The sequence below is a fragment of the Corvus kubaryi genome, unplaced genomic scaffold (assembly GCF_017639235.1).
Source record: "Corvus kubaryi isolate FWS band 111438036 unplaced genomic scaffold, C.kubaryi_AGA036_p1.0 66, whole genome shotgun sequence".
NCBI lineage: Eukaryota > Metazoa > Chordata > Aves > Passeriformes > Corvidae > Corvus > Corvus kubaryi.
The window spans coordinates 29,707,534-29,724,304 of NW_024582054.1; the positions used below are offsets into that span (position 1 = coordinate 29,707,534).

The 16,771-nt window shown below is 40.5% G+C and overlaps 1 protein-coding gene across 4 annotated transcripts in view; it reads right to left on the bottom strand.

The window, feature by feature from the left end:
• SYNE2 (spectrin repeat containing nuclear envelope protein 2) overlaps positions 1-16,771 on the bottom strand; it is a 158,029-nt gene that overhangs the window by 124,510 nt on the left and 16,748 nt on the right. For all 4 annotated transcript variants that reach the window (XR_006019356.1, XM_042047759.1, XM_042047760.1 and 1 more), the window contains exons 11-27: positions 15,795-15,959; positions 13,796-13,908; positions 12,965-13,121; positions 11,207-11,297; positions 10,860-11,047; positions 10,527-10,691; positions 9,110-9,283; positions 7,182-7,340; positions 6,756-6,929; positions 5,703-5,828; positions 5,388-5,543; positions 4,522-4,733; positions 4,175-4,250; positions 3,445-3,563; positions 2,733-2,856; positions 1,720-1,877; positions 1,127-1,274 (exon numbers count right to left, since the gene is read on the bottom strand). Coding sequence is in view for 3 of the 4 variants with exons in the window: in XM_042047759.1 (XP_041903693.1) it covers positions 1,127-1,274; positions 1,720-1,877; positions 2,733-2,856; positions 3,445-3,563; positions 4,175-4,250; positions 4,522-4,733; positions 5,388-5,543; positions 5,703-5,828; positions 6,756-6,929; positions 7,182-7,340; positions 9,110-9,283; positions 10,527-10,691; positions 10,860-11,047; positions 11,207-11,297; positions 12,965-13,121; positions 13,796-13,908; positions 15,795-15,959 (2,505 nt within the window). In the remaining variant the exon portion in view is untranslated. The remainder of the gene's footprint in view (positions 1-1,126; positions 1,275-1,719; positions 1,878-2,732; positions 2,857-3,444; positions 3,564-4,174; positions 4,251-4,521; positions 4,734-5,387; positions 5,544-5,702; positions 5,829-6,755; positions 6,930-7,181; positions 7,341-9,109; positions 9,284-10,526; positions 10,692-10,859; positions 11,048-11,206; positions 11,298-12,964; positions 13,122-13,795; positions 13,909-15,794; positions 15,960-16,771) is intronic.

A 16,771-nucleotide genomic window follows, 5' to 3' on the forward strand; every position in this document is an offset into this window, starting at 1 on the left:
TAGCGAGTGAAAGAAAACATATATCCTGCATTCAAGCTGAAAAACAAATTATACTACCAGTAAAAAAGGATACTAAACAGAGTGGTTAAGACAGAAAACCTATTCTGGATGTCAGTGAAGGGAAGGAAAAAGAACAAAATCTTAAATAAAATGTTATTCCACACACAGGGAATTCGATCAGCACTACAGAAAAAGCTCAAGACTCCTTCCAGCAATCAGCCACGAAGGAGAGAAAGGTGATTTCCTGGGACTGAAAGCAGCAGGCTCTCACAGCAGGACATCAGTCAGAGCACAGGCAGGCCCAGAGATATTTATTACTCTGCCATCTTTTCAGTTCTTTATGCTATACTTTTGGAGCAGACTTCCATGCATTTAAAAATCTCCTGGTGCAGCCTGCAGGCTCTCTGGTTACAGCCCTCAAAGAGCAGCGTGTTGGGGTTGTGAAAGCCCAGCTGTGCAGAGAGCTGGGCAAAAATTCTGGGTCCTTGCAGCCAAAACTGGTAAGACAGAGTACACATGCTCTCTGCTCTACAGCCTGAGAGACCTAAACCCTACTTCACTGGAGAGCCAAGGGCAGACAAATGCAAACTTTCAGTTCTGTGTAGCCGTCAGTGTGCTCAGCCCAGAGGGCAAGCCCAGAATAAAACAATATTCACCCTGCCTAGTGGACCAGGGTGTGGGCACCAAATACTGATAGCAGGTGAACAATTACTGCACCCATACAGAGCTTCCAAACCCATCCTGAGCTGTGCTCAGGTACTCCAGCAGATGTGACACAGGCACCTTGGACAAGCTCATGAATTAACAGAACATTATGTGTAGGACTCCACAAAGTGATGTAAGGCCAGGAGTGAACACCACAAATCTGCACCAAACAGAGCATTCCCCAATGAAATGTTAACAATGGTTTTTACAGCAGAAACTACTGAGGGCCCCTGGCTGGCTCTACAGGACCATGATGTTTAAAACACAGGGACTAAAATGCTGTTACAGATTTTAGAAGGTTTGGGAGGTCTTGTAAGCAGTCCCAACCTCCTGAGTGAAAATCCCATGAAGTTCCCTACTTCCTAGACAGTAAAACCTATCCTAAGTTTTTGCTAGGTGTGGTCTCAGCATCTTCCCTTACCTTCAGTTCCCTATAAGCAAGGTCACTGTTCATCAGATTAAACTGCTGGATGTCCTTTTTCTTCAGCCGCTGATCCAATTCACAGAGAAGGATGGATTCATTTTCTATTGGCAAAACAATTTCCAAAGCAGTCCTTAAAGAGTTCATTCTGCAAGAAAGGTAACAAAACATGAACTGGGAAAGCAAGCAAGAAAAGACACTCAATATTTTTAAGCACAAAAAGCCACAAAAATAATGCAACTGCCTAACAGATCTAATCCTCACCCTCCTGAGGCCAAATGAGTTTTTCTTTGATTAATGAGAAAAGCAGTGTGAATCACCATGAATTTAACCAAAAGATGAAAGGAAATAACAGCAATACACGGGACTATTGCACAGTTATGTTACAAAGATCTGGCTCTGCTCTTCTTGGGGAGACTCACACTATCTGCCATGCATATATGAATGAAGGAAAATTAAGAACAGCTTAATTTTATGCAATGAAGAAGAGGTTAAAAGCGTGCAGGTATTTTCTGCAACACACACTATTCCCTTCACAACACACATAATTAGTTACAATTCCTTAGCTAATATCATAAAGTGTTATTTTATACCTGGTACTTATAATATCCTGAAGTTCTTTCCACTCTCCTTGTAGCTTGTTTCTTGCCTCAGAGATAGCAGCCTGCTGCACTTCAGCCACCAGATTTTCTAAGGTAGATGAGATATTTTCCAGTTGTGTCCAACCAGAACTGATTTCACTGTCTGTTACCTAGAAGATAAGCAATACTAATGCATTAATATGATCCTGTATTTCTCAGCGGAGAGTTTATAAAAATACAGTCACAAGAGTCTCTACAAAAACTGTGAAAACATCACTTGAAAGTAAGAGTATTCACTGCCTTTTCTCCCCTTTAAGACTCCATTTTTAGCTGCATGCAAACCTCTAGCAACTTTTCATGATGACAATTTCCATGTCAGATATATGCCTTGGCTACATTTTTTAAAAGGTTCAATAAATATGGGTCAGCCATTTTTACAACAAGAATGAAAATATCTCCACCTAGCTATGTTCAAAAGAAAAACAAATGTAGAACTGAACCAAGTTCTGAGATACTCAATAAGGCTTTGTAGTCCTTTCAAGCAAGGCCTTGAAAAATTGCAATAATCAATTTTTCAACATCAACTCTGTGCCTTTTGCTGTCGCTTTAAGGATCCCACAAACCTAACCAAGTTGTAAGTCCTGGAACAGTTCCATTCTGCACAAACACCACTTGATAGTTCAACTCTGACAGTTCCTGCAGCCCTGGCCATCTCTACCACTTATCATTCCTGCTGACAAAAAAAGCTCCTTTCTGTAGTTTTTTTCCCATTACACCTATTTCAGCCGGCAGATAACAAACCCAGAGCCACCAGTTTCTTCTCTCAGCAACACCTGCAAAACTCCACTGCTAAGGAGGAATGCAGTTCTGCTGAATCCTAAATCTTTGATTTCCCTTCTTCTAATAAACCTGGTTACAAGGATGCTGCTTTTCCCTTGGCAATACATGTAACAGAGAAGTGAGTGCTCTCCATGAGAAAATAACAATTTAGGCACCAGGTATATTTTTAAAAGACAAATACTTGCCTGGAGTTCAAGCAGCTTATTCTGAAGGCACAAAGTGCCTTTTATTTCATCAGTAAAGCCAGATGCTACTTTATCTCTGCTAAGCTGTAGAAGTTCCTCCAGGTTACTTCTTTGTTTGTTAAAGCTAAGGAAAGATGCAAACACTTTCAGAGAGAATATTACTTTTAATTAAATGGAACACGTCAGGGTATGGAACACACTGACCAACAGAGTACTATAAAAAAATAAGCACAGTCTATTGCAAATACATATTTTATTTAAGTCCAAAATGAATGAAAAATGCATAAACGAGCAACATATTAAAGAGATTGCTCATATGGCTAATTTTTAAGTCTAAATGCCAGCCTGCATTCTCTAAATTCAGTGTTATGAATGTAAAAATGTCAGTTCTCTACAAAACTTGACACACTTTTTTAATTTTGCAATATTTCAAGTTATTAGTAAGGCAGATGCAGACTTTTCTAGCCCAAGAAAAGAAGTAAAACATTTACAGCTAAAAAATATTCTTGCTACAAAATGCTAATGATCAAAGCATTTAGCTACTGTAGTGTTTCCTTACCAATTACAGATCAATATTCCGTAAACTGTAGTAGAAAAAGAACAGGGTTCTGCATATCAAAAGTGCACCTTATGTTTGGTACATTCAACTAACTTGTGAATTAATTTGTCCATCATATCTTAACAACTATGCATTTTTTCCTTTAAAAATTACCTCTCCAACAAAGTTGGTACAGCCAAATCACTGTCTTCCTCAAATTTGTTTGCACAGCTTTCTCCATTGTGGTGTTTCACATCTGGTTCCAAAACTGCATCTGCAGCAGGCCTTGAGGTCTGAGTAAAAATAAGAAGTGTGACAGTGACCTCCACATTGTTCTGTGTAATACACAGCAAAGCCTAACAGACATCTGCGAACTCCTGAAGGAAGGAATTGCTTGATGTGTCCCAAAGGAGATGGGAGATGCCATTCACGAATACAAGATGTGTTTCAACTCAATCATGAGCCCAAAGAGCAAATTTTTGAATAGTTGCAGCCAGCTCATTCATTCTTTCCACAGATACAGACAAATGCCTCCAACTCTTCACTAGTTTTGCTCTCTCTGTCCTCTGAAAATTGTTCAGATTACTGGGACTCTATGGGGGATTTGCACTTAAACACAGTTTCCCACATGACCCTCCCATCTGAAAATGACTTTTTAGCAAAACATAATTCAAGGATGGAGAATCACATCTTCCCAGGATGCCCAGTGCTGCTGTTTGCATATTAGTTTTTAATATTTACTTAATCTACGTTCACAAGCACAATGGGATTTTGATTTCTGACCAGAGGCCCAAAGTCTTATCACAATAAAAAATGTAAGAGAAATAAACACTTTTTCCTTTCGGCAATGACCTCCTTTTGACATCAGAGCACTGTTTTCCAACAATAGGTCTGGACTTCTTACCTCCTGTACCATAAGGCTGTCAATTTGCTGAGAAGAACCAGACTCTTCTCCATTCTCAGAAGCCATAATCGAGTTCCTACAAGAACAAAATATCAAATACAAAGGAAAAAAAGAAATCCTAGCTCAAGATCCCAGCTAAATCCTAGCTCAACCGTGCAGCTGTGATGGAAGGGTAATCAAATCTTGTACCTGTTAGTTTATGAAACTTAATACTAAGTGTTTAAATGTACAGCTGCTCACAGTAATAAACATAGCTATGTACTACCAAGATACATTAGAGTATCACAAAATCTACATGTAAAAATGATTTCTATAAAGCCACAACACGCCATGACTCAGCCACCCACCCTTTCTGAGAGGACTGTCCTTTCCCAGCACGAGCCAGCAGTGCTGTGTAAGTGTCTGCCACCATTTGTTGAACCTTTTCTAGCTTTTTTTCACAGTCTGCAGTGAGTGCCTGTGTCCCTAGGACAGTTTCTTCTGATAGTCTTCCCAATGTTTTAAGGTCTTCCAAAGACTTGTTAAGTTCCTTCATGCTGCCTTTGTGGGAAAAAAAGGCCTAAACAAAGAAAAACAAGATAATAAACTCATGTTAAGTCATGAGGATATGCAATTCTTCTCATATTTTCTTTTTATACTTCCATTATCTTCTTGGATGAGTGCTCTTAAAAGTCTAAGCTGTCAGACCAAGAAACACACACTTATTTTCTCTTGGTTCTTTCTCAAATTGAGCCAAAAGTAAATGAGGATTTCTGGCAACGTGTTCCCCAGCTAATATTCACAAGACTACACTGACTCTTGCTTGATTTTGAAATTCATTATGTTACTACAATTTTTAATTTTGGTCCCAAGTCTTCTTCACCCTGACATCAGATGGACATGTCCTACTGACTACAGGTGAAGTGGAATATTTTTAAAATATCAATTATTATACTTTCTAGGGTGAAATCAAGATATACCAAAAACCTGGGAAAAAATGGAAAAAGGATACCATCTACTTAACAAGGGGTTAATTCTAAGAGTCTGCAAGAACACTAATATCTGCAGTCAAAAAAGGGTAAAGAAATAACTTTGGCAGACTCTTTGTTCTGTGTTTACATAACACAGAGCACAAGGGCCCTGTTCCACAGGCACAGGCTCCACAATGTGCCTAAAAAGGAGGAAGAAGGACAGCAAAGCATTCACAGAGGCAGAAAAGGAGTCTGTCAGGTACCTCATGCTCCTTGATGAGCCCTTTGGTTTTATCCATACTTAGGAGTTTCTTCTCTTTGCCTAACTGCTTATTGATTTTTTTTAAAGTTGCACTGAATTTCTTTTTTTCCCTTTCTACTATGAGCTGGACACAGGATACAATTTCCTGACGAACTGCCTGCAAAATACAAAACACATTGTTCCTGTGAGATGGTGAGCCAGGATTACACAGCAAGTAGAGACCTCAGAACATACTGTGACAAAAAAAAAAATGGTCTTCAAAGATGCCAGGCCTAATGAGACCAGACAGTGGATTCTCATTCCTGCACTATCTCACCTCCCATCTCCTACGAACATCATCTTCCACCACCAGTTTCTCGTGATCAGATGAGATATTTTTCAGCTGTTCAGCTGCTTTCAAAAATTTGTCAAGAACTTTATTGTCCAGAGCACTAAAAGCTTCCTGAGAAGAAAAAAAAAACATCATAATGAAAACCAAACAGAACTGAATATAACTTATTTACCTAAAAAAATGACATCAGTAGCATGTAAACCTGTGCATAAATCAATGTATTCATTGCACATACAGGCTGCATGGCCCTTGTGTGGGTGGCTACAAGGGCATTCTCCATCCCTGCTTATCTGCAAAAGGCTGCAGTATCAGTGAATGCTTTATGGAGAAAAGCAGGTGCTGCTCTTCTAGCAACTTTTAGTGAAAAATTTGATACCAAAGATGAAAGATTAAGGTCGCTGAACTCTGCCTCTTCCCTAGGGAATACCCAGGGCTGTGTCCCATGGCTGTCAGCAGCTGGGTGAAAGGTCTCCATCAGCACCACGGGATCCTCCAAGGATGGCCTGGAATGAGGCTCTGTGCCCCTCCTGGCACGTGGTCACCCAGTTCTCTCTCTGCCAGCTCTGCCAGATGAGGCAACACAGACTTTTTGGGCACTTCCAGTTTCCATGCCCCTTTAAGAGATCCATATTTTGAGACAGGACCTGGATTTACCAGCTACCCTCCAGGAAAAAGAGGAGACTCAGTACTTATAATAACCTGCCCAAGAATTCAGGCATGTGACTCCTGATGGGAAGCTTAATGATTGATCAGGAAAAAAAAAAAAAAGGCTGTAGTTCTGAAAATGATGAGTTCTGATGGAGTGATGGAGTAATTTTAGCACAGGGCACTGAATAAACTGCCATACAGATTTATGTTCCTTCATTCAAGTTGTCTGCCAAGTTACTACAGTGCTAAATCAGAAAACTGAGAAAAGCGTTAATAGCTACCAACAAAAAAAAAAAAAAAAAAGGTCAGTATTTTTCTTACTTCAGACTTCCAGAGACCACACAGACCTTAGAAGTACTCAAACTGAGCTGGTACAGAAAACCTACCCACCTCATATCTTGGAATACATTCTTCAGGACTTAATTTTTGACTGACAAGTTGCACAGCCTTTGAAATGGAGGCCTCAAGTTCTTTCTGTGATTCTTCAAAATTGAGCAAAGCCTCCTTCTCTGAGGGTCTTTTCTCAGATTTGGACAAGATGTTGTTCAGGTCACCCATGACAGCCTTGGAAGAAACAGACTTCTTCAGAACATGCCTGAGTATCAGTAATTACATTAAGTTATTGCTTCACAATATCACTCAAGTTTTTCAAGTTGAGATACTGATCTTGGAAATGTTCTAGATTTTGCCCTGACAAGAGTCTTGGAGACTGATTCCAATAGTATAGAACCTTTTCTATTTTACATGACTGACAAGGAGTCCCCCTTACCCCATAATGCTAAAATTAGAGATATCTCTGTGTGTATAAAGGAGTACCTCTACTTTGTCTCTGGCTTCTTTAATTCGTGCCTCCAGCCCAGTGGTGTGAGAATGCTGCTGAAACACCTGACTTGAAACATTCTGCATCAGGGATTGCAATAACTCTTCTGCTGCCACAATGTGGTCTTGGCACAAGGATCCTCTTGCAGCCAAACTCTGGTTGAACAAAAAGCATTAGAAGCTTTTAAAAGTGTTTATTTGTCTTTTTGTTTAAACAAACTGAGTGAAAAAGCCAGCCTTGATCATGGATGGTCAATAATTGGCAAAGGAAAGCCTTATATTCCAGCTATGGTCAGTGTATGGCACTGTAAAATCTCTGTGTGGAGAGAAAGAAATTTGCTGCCATCCACAGGGGATTCTGTTTGCTGAAGCAATTTCTTTCTGTCAGTGCAATACCTCCTGTGTCTTTGCCACAGAGCCAATTAGATATGTTTTTTAAATATGCTCTCCCATCCAAACAGCTTCTCAAATGAAACCACACATTTGGATATGCATCAGCTGATCATGAAGTCATCCAAAAGCAAGCATATACCAAGGCTCAGATTTTCTTGCGGTATTCAGCACTGAAAGGCAGGAAGCAGCTGGGTGTTTTGCATGCAGGAGTAGCGTGCCATGTTTGAATATTTATCATGAAAAGTCGTTATTAGAGCTGTTTTGATCTATGAATATTCAACACGTTTCTCCTGTTTGAAGTTGTCAATTAGCATTCTCCTAATTATAATCAGAGCTTTATTCTGATCTCGACCTACTGTACTGCAGGTAACGAGCGACCTGATCTCTCCTGCCCCCAGACATGGAGATATAATGCCAGCCACATTTTTGGAGGCTGTATTTCAGGGTGTCCTTTGTTACTTCATGTTTTTTTAACAAACTGGAGTCACACTGCAAAATGAGGCTTGTTTTATAAACATATGCCCATGACTACAAAAAGATGAACAGATCCTTTTCGTCTCTCACACTCCCAAATCTGTCAGCTAAACACAGTGCAAGAAGGCACAAAGCAACGGGAAACTAACACTGATTCAGGTGCAGTCATTGTAGGTAGATTAAATGAAATAAAGAGTATTTCTGTTTAATTACAGCAGTTACATAAAGGAGCTTCAATGAAACCTCCTTCTGGTGGTCATCTCCGCATTGTTGGGTTATACAGGCCCTGTTGCAGAAATAGTAAAGGCAACATAAGACAGTGCTTCAGCTTCTTCACTGGAAACCCTAGCATCTTTGCTCAGTCTCACCTTCATTGGCAGGTGAAGAAAATAAATCAGACTTTGTACTGAAGCTGCTGAGCTATATAAGTATTTCTTCACCTGCCATCTGGTGGGAGCTGGGGGTGATCCCAGGCAGAGAGAGATGGGAAACAACAGAGACTACTGGAATTTCTTGTCAGAAATTAATTCATGCTCTTTGTGGATATTTAGAGCAACTGCCTCTAAGCTGAGATTCCCCACATTACCCCACATGCTGCTGAAAATACTTTGAGTATCCCAGCTTTTGATAGGTAAGCTTTGAATACAGCCAAACCTCCTCCCTGCATTGGAGGGTAGATAATAAAAGTACTGCCTGACCAGGGGAACTTCTCAATTTGACAGCTTGCAGAGCTCTAGACTGCTCCAAGCGCTGTGCTGGCCAGGAGTAATTAATATCACCTGAGAACAAGCTGCTTATCAGTGGCACCAACAGCACTTCATTGGCACCTGCTTGTCATCTGGACACACCAATGATGGAAGATTCACTCACAGCTCATCTGGAAGCAATCCTGAGGAATAACATCAAGGCACAAGCACTATCTTGATTTTTTACCAGTGTTACAGCACAAAATCCACGTGAAGTTCTGTTTCACTGATGGTGGCTCATTTTACCGCAGCCATAAATCCGTGCTGCAAGATGAGAATCTGAGGAACAAGTATTTTAAGCAGCATTTTCACCTGCAAATGCTCCTCCATCTCAGGTTCCACAGGCCCCTCATGACTGATCTTGCTACGCAGACGTCCCATCTCTGCTGCCCAGCTGTCCACCCCTCCAAGGAGCTCTTCAATTTTCTCCAGACTCCCTGGAAGCTCCGTGGTCTTTTCAGCAGCATTTAGGCTCTCTTCTCCAAGCTATAAACAAAGAGCAGGGTAAGATGTTCATTCCCATCATCTCCCCCCTGCCCTCCTCCAACACAGTCACCACTTGGGTCGCTTTCCAGCTTTAGCACCCAACAGAGATCAAAGGAGAAATAAATCCCAAACATATTGGTAAATAAGCCATGTGAGGCTCAGTTCCTCAGCCCTGAGGGGAGTGGGACAGCACAACCTGTCCCCTTGTCCTTTCCTCTATAAGCAGCCACTCTGGAGAAAAACTCCTGGGCTGCAGCATCCCCCAGCCCACACCAGGGAATTGTCCAAGAGAACAGCACCTGGTGCCAGTCAAATCACAGTCAGGAAGTGTGCTGAGAGTTTAATGGTACTGGCAGGCACAGGCCAGAGACCAAGCATTTGGTCTTGCCTTTTATATAAAAGATAAATATAATCATATGATAGTCATAATGTCCAAAGCAATGACAGAAAAATAACTCAGGAAGTCCTTAAGACCTTAGAAAGGCTTCTTGCACTTTACATCTGATTCCTCAATGTTTTTCCTTAAAGCATCTCTTATTAAGGGTTTTTCTAGCAAATTCTGGATTTCCCTCACCCTTTGATTGCTTCCTTTGATTTTATTGCATTCTCACTAAGCTCATCTTCTACAAAAATGTAGTAGTAATTCTTTGCCACCATTTACTGTCAGAGCAGTACCTTTAATAAATGTCAATGAAAGGCTCAACTCAGAAAATTAAGAGCTCTAATATTCCCAGGCAGAGTGAAAATGTCATTCTTGCGAAAGCATTCCAGGAAATGTAATACGTATGACATTAGGCAGGTTGTATAGGGATTTACAGCAGCCCAAAAACCTGTCAAGTGAGCTGGTAAAAAGTTGCACAACCTTAGAAATATCTATGCAGCAATAATTACTTTCTACTAGCTGAGGCACAGATTGTAAGATTTAGCACAGGCTAAATTGATTACTTCCACCTCTAGCAATGAATGAAGAGCTTTATTCTGCAATAAGATTTCCTTTTATAAGTGTTTTTGAGATTTCAATTTAAAAATTGAACCTTTTCCATCCTGTTATAATGAGAATTTAACTGAGTCACAAAGATTAAATAATTGGATGCTGCTGTGTACTCTCTGTGCCTCAAGCTTTAAAAGTGGCAACCTTGAATTGACTGAAAGATGGATCAATCTCTGATTAGCAAGCTGATAAATCTAGAAAATATGGCTTTGAAGTTTGCATGGCAAAGAGTAATACAAACTTGTAACTCACAAAGTGTGCCTTCTTGATGAACTTTGCCCATCTCCTGTTCAGTTTCTTCAGCTCCTTGGCAATATTTGATCCAACTTGCTCTTTGCTGACTTCGATGAGATGGTTTCCTGCTTCATTTAAGGAACCGTGAATCGAATTCCTCTTTCCCAGGACCTCAGCAGGGATCTAGACAGAGGCATTGAAATCATTTAAAGCAGAACCCTGTCAAAAGTTTGTTTCCAAAATGAAAAACAGAAAAGCAACAACAGCAGCCCCTGTGAAATTTAATGCTTCCCTTTCAGGAGGCTTCCAAGTATCTCTGCTTGTCAAACAAAGAGAAATCCAGCCACGTACCTCTTTCGGATCCTCATTCCTGTTTTCTTCCAGCCACGTCTTTAATAAGTGGATGTTTTCTGTGTAATTACTCCAGGAGGACAGGACTTTCTGTAGGGTGGTATTTACATTGGAAATATACTCTTTGCACGTGGAAATCTTTGACTCCACTGCCTTCAAAAGCTTGCTGATTTCTTGAGGATCTCCAGCTAGGACATGGAATAGGGATTATTGTTACACACTTGGAAACAGAGAGGTTAATTAAATAGAAGCACTGTTTACACGGGACAGCAGATGGAATTAAAACTGGTGGCAGCACATCAGTTCAAAATAGAGCTCTTCATATCAATTTATGTGCATGAGCTTACCCAAGTCAGCACCACTTATGTTTTTCAAGTCTTCACAGATGTGAGTAGCAGTGTCCAGTTGTGTTTCAAGTTTCTTTTCTTCTATGAAATTCTGCCCAAAGTGAAAAGTAATTGATATGGGTAACACTGAATGACATAAAACTGGGTAAGAAATACACCTTGGGACACCTGTTTTTTTTTCTTTCTTTTAATATGAGCCTACAACCTAGAGGTTAAATGTAAACTGAGCAAAGCCCACCCAGCAACTCAGCTGCACCCTTTAGTCTGAAACAGACCTGTTCTTTTATTCTGCTTGTGCAGAGAGTAAAGTAAATAGAAATGTGAATACCTGAATGCCACTGCCTGAGCTACAGCCCTGCATGAGTCAGGGCTGCTTGTTTCAAAAAGTTACAGCCTTAGGGCAATACTGAGAAATGTCATCCACAACAAGTCAGGCAGAATTTAGTCACACTCAAAAAAGTGATGAAAGCAAAAGTTGGGTTTCCCTGCATGCATGGAAATATTGATTGCCTCGTTTCTGGCACAGATCAAGATTCAACTGGGGATGGAGAGGATGAAAGAGGAAGAAATGGGAGCAGAGGAGGAGACCTGTGTGTGCACAGTGAATGAGGGGCGATCCTCAGTCTCTCTCTGTCTGAGCTGATCTCACTCCAGCACTCCCCGCTCCTACAAATGTCCAATCCAGCGGGCTACAAAACAACCTCCCCTGCAACTGTGACAAACCTGGGCCACCACATCACCACTCAGCCAGGATTTCACATCATGGGACCAGAAGGAAAGCCAGCAACAAGCCCTAAACTCCCTGGGAAAGCTCTATATTCTATCAGCTTGAGCAAGACCATGAACCACAACTGCAGACATAACATGATAATAAGTAGTTATGAAACCAACTGAACCAACAAACTCAGCACAGATTAACTCTGCACCACCATCTCACCACAGGGTGAGGCTGATACTGCTCAGGGAAACTACTATTTTATACAACTTGGTGTTGCCTCCTTCCACAGTTCTGAGCCTGGTGAAATTCCCACTGACTTAATTACAGATTTGCCAGTCTGAGAATCCTCTGAGAAAGTTCACTAAGGTGGAATTCACAAGGAATCCCATTAACTGGAGATGGGGAAAATCTGAAGGCATCAGCATTTTCACCTCTGCCTGTATTCCTGATGCAGTATCCTTTTGTCAGTATTTGGGGTTGGGCAACCCATCCCCTCTTAAAAGCCTTCATGTGGCATTAGTTTCATAACTTGAGTCCAGAAACTGAGCTAAGCATAAAATGTAATAGAACAAGACAATCTTTATTCACCACGAAGAATAAGGAGGTAAAGAAGCTGGGAAAAGAAGAGGCAGAAGTGTGAATAATGGCTGGTTTTGAAGAAAGCAACTACTGAACTACCCCAGAGAGGGTTCTGTGGATTGGAGCTAGGAATGCAATACTACAGATGGCATATAAATAGTCTAGAAAGAAAGAAATCTTCACAGTAAAGACTAAAAAAGGGCAGAGAGAAAATCAGTCATGGCTTGTGTTACTTCTCCACACTGAAGAAAGAACACTCATTCATAGCAAAATGGAAGATGTTGGGGCAAGGAAAGCTTTAAGGGAAATGTACCTGCCCTTCTTGAATAAATTCCAGATTTCACCAGGCCACCATGCTTCTACCAACTATAAGATCATCAGATGACAGAGACATAAGATTGAATCAAAGAGAGCTGGGAAAGAATTACCGTCAGGATGGGATTCTTGTATCTGAAACTTACATTCCAATTTTCCAGCAGTGATTCCACGGACTCTTTTGCCCCATATTTCAGGTCCCAGATATTTAGCTTTAACTTCACCTCATTGGCAATGGCTGAGCACAGTCCATAGTGGTATTCAAGAAAAGTGCTGGGGTTTGTGGAACGAATATTGTTGAATCTGCAAAGAGAAAACAGTTCCAGAAGTTTATTCAAAACCATTGGATATACCAGGCATTAATGTATAAGGATTTTATCCTAAAAAATCAGACTTACATGTATGTAAACATTTTTTTATGACAGAAATTAATTTCTAAGAGAGCAACAGTTCATTTTTTTAAAGCAGCAACAATTGAGCAGTCAGTGTTGTCTGCTCAATGCATGAAAAACCTTAAATGCCAAAAAAAGGGGCCTCTGCCATCTGTATGTCAAAGCATCTCAGGTTATGGATACAGATTCACTGGTCATTTTTGAAAATATCCTCCAACAGATATTTGGGGTAGTACAAGCTATAGGCCACAGTGATTTTTAAAGGTGGAAATTAAAACTTAGAGAATCCCCACCACCAGGGAAATTTTTACATTCAAAATATTCAAGTTTCCTATCCCTAGTGGTTGTTCCCTATCCCCACTAGCAAAGGGCATCTGAAAAGGTGCTGTTAATGAGCTCCACTCTGTACACATAATTAAACATTCATTGGACCAATGAGAGATCCCTGCCTGCTCCACTTGACAGTCAGCCTGTGCTTAGGACAAAAATGCTCTTTTTCTGCAAGGCATGGATAAACTATGTGCTTTGCTCAGAACAGCAGAGCAAGAATACAGCATGAAGTAGAGGGAATTTCAGCATCACAACCTTCTTTTCATTTCCTCTAATTTTTCAGGCAAGACTAGTGGCATATTCTTCTCATCTTCATTCTTGAATGACTGAAGGGTGTCCAAGTGAGAATCAAAACAATCCATCAAGCCCTGGGGAGAACAAGACAAAGTAAGCCATTCATTTTGATCTGGAGTACTTCATCTGGCAATCTCCAAGTCACCTGCCATTAGGGGAAGAGCTATTAAGAACTAGTCAGCACAAGACAATCTTCCAGTGTCTTTACTCATAAAAGTGCAATAGAAGTATTCACTTCATCACCTTCTAAAGTGTGTATTTAGTGCAGTACTACCTGATTTCTCTTATCACTGTGCATCTACTTAAATATAAGGAACATGACTCTACACTACTCCTGCTACCAGTTTTTTCTGCACTTTCATTATCATCTTTAGGAGAAAAAAGCATCATTGTAACAGCTTCAGGATATAAAGCTGTTCTTTACTATCCCTTAGCAAAGACTGACAGCAAAACCTGTTGAATAAATCTATTATGCCACCTGCTCCATAGTTCATTTGACTGCTCAATAAATTTGTGTCAAACACCACACTGACAGCATCTCAAATTAACCATCTGATGACCAGTGTCCCATGATTGGGGAATATTTACAGGCATGTGTCTCAGCATCAAATTCCCTACCTAGAAATAAAACATAAAATGTATTGCACAGAAGATAAGCCTATTTCTCAGTGGCATATAAAAAATATGCCAGAAATTCATTTCTGTGTTATAAAATCTGGCACAAAGCATGTTAACTGAAATGGCTAAATCCTGGGACAGCCCTCAACCACAAAAATGGTGCACAGATTTTTACACTTCATTTTGTAATCTTAACACTGTATCAGTCAGACCGATACGAGCACTGTGGGTAATTTCCTAGATCTTAAGTAAAATTTGCATTATAAGGTACCACCTTGGCAATATGATCCCTACACAAGAGGTACTAAAAGGGGAAAAGATTCTCATCAGAATGTCTTCCCATGAAGAAATGTGGATTTGGCAGAAATTAAGCATTAATGGGTTTCCTCTTCTGAAGGAATGCGATGATTTTATCTACATGTTCAATGGGAAAAAAGAAATCCCTTAAAGAAATTACATCAGTCTCTCTATCTTACTCTTAAAAATGCTTTAAGTACTTAGGTTGCACAACAAAAATTTTAGATCAAATGGCTAAAGACTGACAAAGCTGTTACCAGTTAAAAAGTCATCTCTCATGTCAGGAACTGACTAGAAGCAGTACAAAAGAGTGGCGTTATCAAGACACTTTCAAGAACCCCCACTGCCCATTCCTTCAAATTTTCTTTAAGGACAATGTCACAAAACCAGAAAACTTGTTTATAAAAAGCCCAAGTATGGCGTTTAATGTCCAACCAGGCCTCAATACATCTACTCTTTCAGAACTTTCAAACTCAAAATGATGTTTAAACTATTATCTGTGCAAATATTTGAAGATCAGAATAAATAACTTGCATGGTACCAAGGTATCAAAATGTCTATCCTCACCTTGAATGGAACTGCAGAGTAATTCAGCAAGTATTTAACTTTAAACACACAAACTTCTTGAACTATTTAACTTTAAACACACAAACTTCTTGAACTCCCTGGAATGTAACCTTGAGCTCAAGTGCTTTCCTGAATAGGTATGCATTAAGCACAGATTTAAAGATAAAGATGCAATTATCCTCTGTTATTACTTAACAAACAAACAAGTTGCAGGAACCACATAAAAAAGAACAGCATCATTTACTCATTCAGGCAGTACTCAAATTTAATCTCACCCCAGTGAAGTCTGAAACCTGCCTTATAGACCCATGCAGTTATTTAATTAAACTCATAATTCTTCAAAGGTATGTTCAGAAGAGCTTTTCATCTTCAGAAGACAAACATAGGCACACCACTTCCCAAAATGTCAATCAGTAACTTCTTAACAAGTGCTTTGCTGGGTCAAACTGAAGCAGGACTTCCTTTGTGATCAGCATACCTTAAATATTACAATTATTTCTCTGAAGACAGATATTGCTTTGAACGGGTCCTGCAAATCAGGCAAATCTTCCGCCTGCAGACATTCCACCTCCTGGAGCCAAGCCTCAATGCTATCCAGAGGGGAGGGCAACAGCTGGTCCAGCCTCACTTTCCACTCATTAATCTTTAAAAGGAAAACAAGTGGATTAAATCTCTCACTATTATTTTCTTCCCCATCCCCAAGATGCTGCCTAAGCTGGTGCTCAAGACATCCCAGGAACCCACTCCCTCATGCCTGTCACTGTTCAAAAAAAAGAGCTTCCAGTGAAGTCAGCTGCAAATCAGCCCTGTTTACCTCAAAACCAGGTTTGCTACCCACCTGTAACCTCTGCAACACCACAGAGAATCTGGCATTACTACCCTTTGCTGGTGACCATCCCAAGGTCCAGCATCAGAGAAATTTATAGTGAATTAAGTGCAAAAATAGGGGGGAAATGGAGATTAACAGCTTTCTGTCATGGGGCTGACAGGGGAACATCTCTTCCAAAAAGAGCAATTCCCAGCATGGCCCTACACATCCCCGTTTGAGCCAACACAGCCAACCTCACTGCAAAGCTCTGACCAACCAGGCCTCACCAGATCAGTATCTGTGCCACAGAAGAGAATATAGTAACACACTTTTCCCAGTTGCATCACTGTCTGAGCCATAATTATGTCCCAAAATAAACTTTTAAGCATAAATAGGCCAAAAACTTTGATTGGAAGAATGCTCCAAGACAACCAGATGCAGGGCATTTTCCAGGGATGTTTCAGTCTTGAGGTTCAGGAGGCAGAAGGATAATACACAATCACCTTCTGCCTCCTCTTGGGCACTGAATGCCACTCAGACTGGACTTCAGGTTCAGGGCCAAACCTCTTTTATCATTCCCAATAAAGCATCATCTCCCCACTTTTCCCAGTGTGAGTTCCTGGGGTAGACCTAGGCTTCTTCATCCA